Source organism: Mchenga conophoros, linkage group LG2 (assembly GCF_057382185.1).
Source record: "Mchenga conophoros isolate Kocher_MC1m ecotype Shallow Benthic linkage group LG2, M_conophoros_male_GT1.1, whole genome shotgun sequence".
In the NCBI taxonomy this organism is placed as follows: Eukaryota; Metazoa; Chordata; class Actinopteri; order Cichliformes; family Cichlidae; genus Mchenga; species Mchenga conophoros.
This window is the reverse complement of record NC_140527.1, coordinates 7,934,817-7,945,725: the sequence shown is the minus strand read 5'-3', so window position 1 is coordinate 7,945,725 and position 10,909 is coordinate 7,934,817. Positions and strand designations below refer to the sequence as shown.

At 39.5% G+C, this 10,909-nt stretch overlaps 2 protein-coding genes across 4 annotated transcripts; one reads left to right on the top strand and one right to left on the bottom strand.

The window, feature by feature from the left end:
- Positions 1-1,210: 1,210 nt before the first annotated feature.
- On the bottom strand, positions 1,211-5,789 carry bbs12 (Bardet-Biedl syndrome 12). 2 transcript variants are annotated; one of them, XM_085285373.1, is made up of 2 exons: positions 5,768-5,789; positions 1,211-3,344 (listed from the first exon to the last, which is right to left on the bottom strand). In XM_085285373.1, the coding sequence occupies exon 2, from the start codon at positions 3,328-3,330 to the stop codon at positions 1,426-1,428; it is 1,905 nt and encodes a 634-aa protein (XP_085141499.1). In that variant the 5' UTR covers positions 3,331-3,344; positions 5,768-5,789; the 3' UTR covers positions 1,211-1,425. The 2 variants fall into 2 exon arrangements, with proteins under 2 accessions (XP_085141499.1, XP_085141488.1); XM_085285362.1 differs by lacking the exon at positions 5,768-5,789 and adding an exon at positions 4,999-5,058.
- cetn4 (centrin 4) lies at positions 5,154-8,950 on the top strand. 2 transcript variants are annotated; one of them, XM_085285396.1, is made up of 5 exons: positions 5,154-5,311; positions 5,559-5,714; positions 5,823-5,951; positions 6,720-6,857; positions 8,725-8,950. In XM_085285396.1, the coding sequence occupies exons 1-5, from the start codon at positions 5,309-5,311 to the stop codon at positions 8,812-8,814; spliced, it is 516 nt and encodes a 171-aa protein (XP_085141522.1). In that variant the 5' UTR covers positions 5,154-5,308; the 3' UTR covers positions 8,815-8,950. The 2 variants fall into 2 exon arrangements, with proteins under 2 accessions (XP_085141522.1, XP_085141531.1); XM_085285405.1 differs by lacking the exon at positions 6,720-6,857.
- The last annotated feature ends 1,959 nt before the right edge of the window (positions 8,951-10,909 follow it).

Here is a 10,909-nt window from a genome sequence, read left to right as displayed (position 1 = left end):
GCCTTTCTCCTCATAATTTTATATTTAAAGTTTTTTCATTTCCTACTTGTCATTGCCCAGAATAAATACTCCATCTATCTGAATCATCTCTCAGAGAGCCCTTTAAGTTTTACGTTATATAAATTTGTTAAGTGATTCGTGCAGACAGAAAGGAGGTGGACTCACCCTGAACTCTCGGATGTGTCACCAGTTTTGGCGTTCCAACCTTCCTCCCCAGTGTTGTGTGTGTTACGTTATGTCATGCCCTCCCCTCTCAATGCTGCAACAACACTGAATGATGTCTGAGTCAAGACTATTCCGTCTCCACCGTAAAACCTTTGTAACACTTTTATTTCACTGAACTATTTTTAGGGTGTAATGAGCTTTGCTCTCTGTGACCTCAGAGGAAATGGAAGACCACGCAAGTCATTGAAACCGTCACCTCTAAAACACAACATGCAAAAAAGGGAAATTTTTCAAGACACCAACCAAATTGAACAGTGCATTGGGAGCAGTTCTTGAATTTTCCAAGTCGTAATCATTTTTACTTATCTTAATATAGGTATTGTATAAATAGCCTATTACAAATTTCTATATATGTATAAGTACTCTAAAAGCTGCCCAAACTGCAGACTTTCAAAATATTTATGTGACCTTTAGGTGATTATGTAGGATGGAAAGTGTTAATGAAAGATTTCCAGGATTCGAATAACTGACATCACCTCTGAAAATGTATTTTAAAGCACAGACACTAGTAAGACTTAACCCAAAACATTTACTCTGTCTGGAGGTGTTCCTTCTGCATCAACCATGCCAGTTATGACACAGAAAGTCATAAAAGAGCCGCACCTGGCACAGAAGCAGTGTCAGCATTCAATGTGAGCAGTACTAGCCAAACTGGAGACACTTAATGAAGCTTAGGCAAATATCATTAAGCAAGTGTTCGAAGACAAAGAAGCACAACAAAATTCAGCCCTCGAGCAGGAAATCTAATTGTGGGTTTGGATATGTAGCAGTATTTTTCCCGGCCTGAAATGTGTGCGAAGTCAACATGTGTTCAAGGATATGTATGACCTAGATCAGGTTAGTCATGATTGTTTTATTATAAAATAAAAGTAATGTTTAAGGGAATTTCCAGGGAGAATAGAGAATCATAATGACAGAGGACACAAGGCCAAGTTAATTAAAAATAAGAAAAACTACATTTCTTGGTTATTCAACATAACTTTATTATTTATTATTTTTTTAATATAAGTTTTAGAAAGAATTCTGAAGACATTCAGAAAGAGGATGTCTCCCCCTTGTGGCAGAAAATAGGTAATAACATTTTTCAAAAGCCCTTCACTGTATTATTTACAGCATATTTTACAAATCACTTTGTTTAGGAAGAAAAAAACAGTTTGTCTTGTAGAGTGAAATCTTTTGCCTGAATATTCTACATGAACATCACAACAGCAAGAGACTGTTCTCGGCAATCTCAGTTTTTTGGTCTACGCCTGTGATAATCTCTGCATCCGTCTGTAAAACCAAGAAAACAAGATCTAAGGCTTTCCTCCATGCTTCCTGTTTCACGCTCAGATTATCATAGATTTCCACTGCTCGTGCTTCATTGGGTTTTGGTGCTGTGAAGACTTCATTATCCTGATTTTCACTGTTTAAGAAAAGTTGTGGGGACTTTGCAGCATTGCCTAGATAGTCCTGCAGTTGTTGGCACACCTCAGTCCTAGCTTTGACTTTTGAAATTCTTCCAGTGTTAACCATTACAGTGGATATGTAATCTATTAAACCATCTGCCATGAGGTCCAACACTACACGCCTGTAGTGGTTGGTTCCTCTCTCACCGTTCTTTTCTCTGTGACACATGACATGATACTCCACTCGCTTTTGTAGGTGATGAATGCAAAGCATTTCTGTCCCACACGCCCCTGGTAGAAGAGCTCTGTCTTTTAGTGCATAGTGTAAGCGATAAGCACAGGCCCAAAACTGGTCCTCCAGGGCCTGAAGCTTTCCATGTATAGAGCTTGTAAGGATTACTGTAACTAGCCCGCTGTTGCTGCCAGTTGAGATATTCACAGCCAGGGAGTACTTCTCGTGGCTACTGAGGTCTTTCCATATTGCAACCTTTGCCCCAGTGCCAACATTTTGCTTGCTCAGTTGCGCAGCAAAGGTTACCGGGACAACTCCAGACAAGCTGGCAAATGTCTTCAAAACAGAAGCCTTCACATTTTCCACTACAAGTATACGATGCCTAAAACAGTGCTGAATCACTTTTTCACAAGCGTGCCCATGGATTAGTATCAGGTTCACTTCCAGGTTCAACAGATGTGTCACAGTCCGTTCCACCCATTCGTCCTCTTTGCTTGAACTCGAAAAATCTATATGATCCCTCACACGGTGCATACCTGTCGGCCTGTTAAAGCCAAGATGGCGGTAAGAATGTGATAAATCTCCATTTATGAGAACAACCTTCAGTTGTTGTTCTTTTAAGTGATGAGCGACTGTAGCCTGTTCAGCAGATAAAAGAACAACACAGCCAAATACAACGCACCCCTGATCCTCTGGTAAACCAGGGAGCATACAAGTCACCACTTTAGTAATGTCAAACATGGGATAGCTCACATCTTCTTCATTAGTTTTTGACTGCATCTGAATAACTTCGACTACAAGTTTCATTGCATCATCACAACCATGACTCAGTCCCTCAGCAATGTGTACAATGTCAGGAAGCTTAGGCTGAGGAGACTGTAGCAATACTTTGGAGAAATCTTCAGACTTCATCTCACAAAAATGTCTGCTGAGTTTTATTTTTCTCTGTTCACCGACGGTCAGAGTCTTGACGTCAAACTTTATTGTTCCCTGCATGCTGCACAATGCAGGCGATGAATATTTGATGGGTTTCTTGGACACTTTCACAGCACAACTCTCTAACGATGTCACGCCCAGACCATCAATTGAAACGGCACATTTCCTGCAAGCATCCAGACATACATCCATCCCTTCAGACATTGCTGAGATTATGTTCCCTACTGAAATTCCTCTCTGAAGACAGTCCAGGGCAACACGGCTCCAGGCCCCCGCTAGGAACAGCAGGCATCCCGACCCTGTATGGTAGACCTTCTGGTGGGCTTGAATAGTCTCATAAACAAGCTGACCCACTGCACAGGTCAGCTCCATGGTCTCAATAATGCGAAAACACGAGCACACAAGAGCAGACTCCCCACTCTTGTCATCTTGGATAAACTTGTACTTTATACAAGGGCCCAAAGAGGAATGTGAGATTCCTGCCAGCGCCAACAGTTTCTGCAGTCCAATATGTTGTCGATGGTTTATGATTGTACTTCCCAACATCATTCGAGGACTGTGAACTGTAAAAGAAAATTTTTAAGTTTGGTCATTTCTAAACAAAAAAAAAGTCCTCACAAACATTTGCTTTAGTAATAAGTCACAAGGCACAGTAACTAAGTATAGGCCCTCAGATTTCCTTTTCTATCCATCCATTCTCTTCTGCTTAACCTTATTTGAGTCACGAGAGGGCAAGAGCTGATCCCAGCTACCATAGGGTGAGAGGTGAGGTACACCCTGAAGAGGTCACCAATCTGACACAGAGCACACCTCCTGGAAATTCAAATTTATTATAAAGTATGGTACTGTAATCCTCAAATGATAAAAGATTTGTAAGAAACTAAAAGGACGCGGGGGAGGGGGGATTGCGGGAATAGCTTTTTTAAATGGCCCTATTTGTTTTTATGCTGTTTCTTTTTTTTTTTTATGATAGACCATCTTCTACTGCTTCTTTTGCCTGCTCCCTTCAGGGGTCGCCATAGCACATAACCTGGCTCCATCTCTACCTATCCCTACCTCTGTCACACCAACCCACTGCATCTCCTCCTTCACTACATCCATGAACCTATATGTTGTCTTCCTCTTTTCCTGCCTGACCTAATCTATCAACCTGTTCATCACCACTGTGAACAAGAATGGGCTCAGAGCAGATCCCTGATGTAATCCCGCCCCCACTGTAAACCCATCTGTCACTCCTACTTCAAACTTCATCACTATCCTCATAAATGTCCTACACCAGCCTCAGATACTTCTCTAACACTACTCACTCCCTCATGCAGTACCACAATTCCTCTCATGGCAGCCTATTGTATGCTTTCTCTGGAGCTACAAAGACAGCCTGAAACTGTTTTGACCTTCTCCACATGTCTCCATCAACATGTTCAAAGTGAACATCACATCTGTAATTCTCTTTCTCGGCTTGGAGCCGTACTATTGCTTACTGATTGTAAACTCTCTGGTTAACCTAGCCGGAACAACTGTTTTCCTTAGTTTAATGGCATGACGTCTCAACTTTACAGATATTGTAGAAAGTTCTAATCTAGTTAATTAAGGGTTTCAATCATTTTTATGCAGAGAAGCCTTAACCTAAGTCATCACTGTCAACTGAGCTGTTTTCACTGTCAGTGTGGGCTTTTTTTTTTTAAACAAAAAACAAAACAAAAACAAAACTCGTTTTACTCTGATAACAGCAATTAAAATAGCAGCTTGGCAAGTTTGATATTTTGTTTTTTTCCTTTTTTGTCCAGGGAAACCAAACGGTTCATAGGCCTTTCACCCCCTCATCACGTGTCTTTTAAGATTTAAGCAGTTAACAGCCAAGCACTACGAAATGGAAAATCGTATTTGCAGACAGATGGCAATCAGCATATTGACATTTGACAGATATAATGGGTGCAACCCACATATTTTTTAGAGGTAAAACATTGCTACTCATGAAAAACTGACGGGTATTAATTATTCCTCCAACACTAGCAGCGAGTTTTGTCAATGCCTGCACTTCACTCAGCATCTTACAAGTCAGCTTACAAGCTAAGCTAACAAACCAGAGACAAGTTTACTTCAAAACTGCCCGTGTCTGTACCTTAATCCAAGAGCAGAAACCCCCCCCCCGAAATGACTCTGCAAAATGACGCTGTAATACAAACTTTTTACTATCCTCAATGAGTATACTTTTACCTTATTTCAATAGTGTACGAGGCATTTATATTACGCCTGGTCCAGCTCAACCGATTAAACACTGCGCATGCGTTTTGTTTCCTAGTTGCTGGGCGACAACAAACTGTCCGTATGATTGGCTGAAACTGTTTTAACCCGCCTACTATTTTTTGTGATTGGTTAATCAGGTTTCGTCAGCGTGCTTTCATCATTTGTATTGGCTCTCTCGGATGTCTGTTCACAGAAAAACTACACAGTCGTTGCTACCTGATTTGTTGACATCAGACCATCAAACAAAACAGAGGTTTCCCCGTCGGGATCATTTATTCAAATGGTGTGCATTTATTTAATTATGTAAAGTAGCTTTATAAACGAATGTTTAATGAACATTTTAAGAAGCTGTGAGATTTGCCATAAAAAGCCGTTAGTTTTAACTTGATTCTCTTCGGTCTCCCGGAACAGCATTTAAGCTAGTTAGCACAATAATGACCTAAAATAAGATATGTACCGCGAGTCTCGTTGCTGTTAACTTAGTAACTTAATAGGTAGCTTTTGTGATGTATTAATATTGTATTTCATAGGCTTCAAGTTACCGGAAACCAACTTCCTCGGCTAGCCAAAGGAAAAAGACGGATTTAAAACACGACCTGACTGAGGAGCAAAAGCAAGAAATTAAAGAGGCTTTCGATCTCTTTGACACAGATGGAACTGGAACAATAGACGTGAAGGAGCTCAAGGTTGGCTTTCTAGTTAAATGTGTAGTGATAAAAGTTAAGTAAGGAAAACATACCGCGGTCACAACACCGCAGCAGCTTCAGTTTTCTTTACTGTTATCTGTGTCACAGGTTGCCATGAGAGCTCTGGGGTTTGAACCAAAGAAAGAAGAGATCAAGAAAATGATTGCAGACATTGATAAAGAGGGTTCTGGAACGATTGACTTTGGTGACTTTCTCAGTATTATGACACTGAAAATGGTGAGTGTTTTACCGAAAGGAACAAGAAAACTTCTCTGCAGTTAAGTTGGAAGTTTTACTGTCTGAAAATAGCACTGTCCTTAAAACTGTTGGGGCTAAATCAAGCATTTGTGTGTTGTTTCGACAGCTGTTGTTTTGGAGCAATTCTAAACATTGCAAGAATTTGCTAGATATAGTATCTCTCTCTCTCTCTCTCTCTCTCCCCCTCCCTGTCTCACACACAGACACATTTGTAAGGCTAGTGTATTTATGGGTTGACCCATGAAAAACTTGCCAAATCATCTCTGCCAGTGCTTGTTCTGCTTTTGACTCTTGTTGGAGCTTCTGGTACCTCAGATGTTGACAATCAGGTGCCTGATTGGCATCTGATTAGCATGGGTCCTGCTACAGTGAGCAAATACATCATGGCACCGTACATGCAAAGTCACCAACACCTTTATGGCTTTCCTGTGTCCTAAACAAATAGCACAGTAACAGTAGATCATAGAAAAAGGTTTTCTTCAGACTGAAAAAACTATAGATAACATTTAGTGTGGCCACCTGTTCTTTACATTACAAAACATATTTCCATTCAAGAGTTATAAAATATACTGCATGCACACTCTTTATGTCTGTGCTTTGTAAAATGTGCTTCACTTCATTTCCTACACACATTCTGCAAATTATGTTCATATTGGACTGCATTTGGAGCAAAATTTAAAAAAGAACATTTTGCATGTTTTTAATTTGTAATATATATATATGTGTATTCATTTTTGATGAGAACAGAGTGAAAAAGACACAAAAGAAGAAATACTGAAGGCTTTCCGACTCTTTGATGATGACTGCACGGGAAAAATCTCATTCAAAAATCTCAAGAGAGTTGCCAAGGAGCTGGGTGAAAACCTCACAGATGCAGAGCTGCAGGTATAGAGATTCTTCATTACTTTGGAGTACTTACAGTTTTGCCTCTACCTGCCCCTGTGTGAAGAAGTAATCCCCCCTCCCCTTTTTAAATCATGAATTGATGACTCATCCAGAAGGTCACAAAGAACCGAGAACAACATCTAAAGAAAGTTCCAAGAGTGAGTTCTAACCAAAAAGAACATAAAGGTTATTCTCACAATTGCCAAAAATGTCTTGTTGATCTCCAAGACCTTGACGACACAAAAAGTTGAACTTTTTGGGAAGGCTTGAATCTCGCTACATCTACAATAAAACAAACAGCATTTTATAAAAAGTACATCGTAGCAACATCTGGGCCTGCTTTGGTCAACTTGACTTAATTGACGGAACTTTGAGTTCTGCTCTCTACCTGAAAATCCTAAAGGAGAATGCCTGACCATCAGTTCATGCCAGGAACGTATGCACACTCAAGTTATTCAGCAGGACAATGATCTGAAACACACCAGCAAGTTCACCTCTGATTGGCTTAAAAAACAACAACAAAGAAAACACAAGTCACGACTGATTAAGGTGCTTTGGCATGACCTTAAACAGGCTGTTCATATGGCTGAATTAAAACAGTTTTGCAAAGAACGGTAGGACAGACTTCCTCCACAGTGATGTGAAAGGCTGATTGTCTAGTTATTTCGAATGCTTGATTGCAATTTCTACTGCCAAGGGTGGTAGGACCAGTTAATTTAGATAGCTTTTTTTCCCTTAATTAAATTAAAAACATATAATCATTTAAAAATTGCATTTTGTATTATCAGGTTATTGAAAATGATTCCTGAGGTAATGATGTTCAAAAAGTTGGGTTTTGAGAAAAAAAACCCCATCTTGAACAAAAACAAGATTTTGAATTTAGATTGTGATATTTGTAGTGGGTGTAAACTGATTTAATTTTTAACAGAGCGTTTTTCAGTTCTGAAAAATACAATATGGTTTTCTCCTTTACATAAAAACTGATAAGGGCTCAGTAATGCTGGGAAAAATGAAATGAATTAATAAGAACAAAGCTTTTCGTACTGCTTTGCTGCTCAGTACTTTGAGAGCCTGCAAGTCACTCTGCAGTAACTATTCATAGTGTAAAGATTAACATTTTTATATGTAAATGAACTGGTGCATCGCTTTTCTACTCTACTTTATATGCCTCATTCAAACACACACTCATACAAGCTCTTTTTTCCTACACACAAGTCCTTTCTGTCTAACATTCACATACAGTCGTACTCCAATGAGCACATCAGAGAGCAACTTGTTGTTCATTATCTTGCACAAGGATACTTTGGCCTGCAGACTAAACCACCAACCTTCCAGTTAGTGGATGACCTGCTGCACCTCCTGAGCTACAGCCACCCCAGCTGGCTTTGTTAAATATACTAAAGTACAAAAAAGTTGCTCATTCTGAAGGGGTCAGGTGGGATCCTTTTGCTGGTTTGACTGATTTTAAATTTGCTACCTCATATTTAAAATATTGTAGTACCTCTACTACAGTAAATTGTATAAGTGGTACAAACCGTAAAGTAATACCACATGTCCAGAAGCCAAGAATTTTTTATTTAAAGAACAATACATACTTAGAGGAACCACTATAAATACATTTCTATATAAGTACCAAACGTATTGTCTCTCTTCTCATATCTCCCAGTTCCTCTAATGTTGGTATGTTCTTACATGTCACAGTAAAATAGTAGTAACTGTATTATTTTAGGTGGGGTTTTCCTGGGTAACCTTTGCAGTCAAATGCCATGCATGAAACACAAAGTTACCTGAAGTCAGTGTGAGAATTGTTCCAGTTTGATGCTCTCACTTCCTTCCCTTTGCTACATCACATTTATTATCCTTTCAGGAAATGATTGACGAGGCAGACCGAGACGGGGACGGTGAGGTCAACGAGCAGGAGTTCCTGCGGATAATGAAGAAGACCAATCTTTATTAAACCTCAGTGTCTTAGAACCTTTGTATTGTAACTTTTTTTGGAACATTAGTTTTGTTTGTATGGAAATATTTTAATATGTTGTATCTTTGCACACGCTTTTATAAAATTGCAAAACCAATAAATCTATTTCATCAGAGATGATTTGTCTGTTACATTGTCATTATGAAAGCCTTTATTTAAACATAAGACTCATTGAGTTGTCTTTTTCTACAAAAACATAGAGTTATACAAAAATATGAATTATACAAATCATGTGCAAGTGTGATTTAGGATACACCTAGTACAGGTTAAAGAATCAGAATATTGTGAAAAAGGTTGTTTTGTTTTTTTGTGGAAATTGTGTTCTAAAAGATGAACATAATTTTATTATGTGTAGGTGAAATACACTTAGCAGTTAACTGGGACTTCTTTACATTGAGTTCCTGCATCAGTGCAGTGAGGCATGGAGGCAACCAATCCAAGCTGCTTTGATAAAGCAGCTCTCATTTTTGGATCAGGCATTTATCTATCCAAATGGAATGGATAACACAGGTTTACTGGCCAATCAGATACAATACTAACATGGTCAGCAACCATTTGCTAGTAATTGTGGCCTTGTGGGCAGGTCCTACTACAAAAGGAAGTCTGTGTTCCCTTAAAGCTAATTGGGAAAGGGAAGCATCTTTAAAATCTCCTGGAAGATTTAAGACCTGGTAAATGGTAAATGGCCTGTATTTGTATAGCGCTTTACTTAGTCTCTAAGGACCCCAAAGCGCTTTACACGTTCAGTAATCCACCCATTCACACACACATTCACATACTGGTGATGGCGAGCTACATTGTAGCCACAGCCACCCTGCGCACTGACAGAGGCGAGGCTGCCGGACACTGGCGCCACCGGGCCCTCTGACCACCACCAATAGGCAACGACAATGTGGTTTCTGTCCCTCTCCAGTCATCTTTGACACTCTGGCTTCCAAATGCAAAAATTGACGTGAAAAGGGGACTTTGGACCACTGAGCAACAGCCCAGTTCTCTCTCTCCTCAGCACAAGTATTACAGTTCTGCTGCTGGTTCAGGAGTGGCTGTGATATCAGGACTGCAGCCCCTTTGCTCAAAATATTTGTGCATCGTGCTTGTTGATGTACTGACACCAGCTTCAGTCCGCTCCTTGCGAAGCGCTTCCAAGTTTTTTAATCAGCGTTTAATAACAGTCCTGCAAAGACTGCAGGCATTCTTGTTGTTTGTGCACTTTTTATTACCACACTTTTCCATTCCAGCCAACTTTCCATTAATGTGTTTCAACAGCACTCTGCAAACTGCAATGGCATTTTCTTGCTTACCGTCTTTGTGGAAGGTGATGATGACAACTGGACAAATGCCAAATTAGCAATCTTCCACATATTTTTGCATGTACTGAATTTGATTTGTAGAAATTTACTCAACCGTTTTTTTGAGCAACATGTCATGTCTGTCAATATTACAACAGAAAAATAGTCTAGAGTCTAAAATATGTAAAGATTTTTTAACTTCCATAAATATCTGATGGAAAATATTGAGTTTTTTCGCAGTTTTCTAATTTTTTGAGATGCATGTACAATGCATCTCCTGGTTATAGTTATGTTTTCAGACTCAAGGCTGCTAATCTGCAGAAATAGAAGAGCGATGGTTTTGAAAATCTCACTGAAGGTGATTTCGATACAGTGCAGTAATAAGCTGCAGTGCATCCTGCAAAGCACAACATGCCAATAATGTTTCAGACAGTGAAAGTCATATGACTAAGTTGATGTTGACTAACCTGAATTATTTTACTGTAGACAGAAATGACAAGCGTGAACTTGAGATGAGTAACTCAGTAAAAGTCACTCTCACTTCTTGCTTCGAGTTACAGAATAAAGTTAATTTGTAGAAAACATGCAGCAGAGTGCTGTCCTGCCTACAGATTTGATCATCTTATAGGAAAGATTCTCCCCCTGATTAATTGTCATATACGGCGGAAGTCTGGTTTTGGCCAAAACACCGAACCTTGTTAAAATAAACAGGATACTGTAGTGACGTATTTTTCCGAACCATCAGACGGCTGTGTATTATTTTGAGGATGCTTGCCAGTGATTGT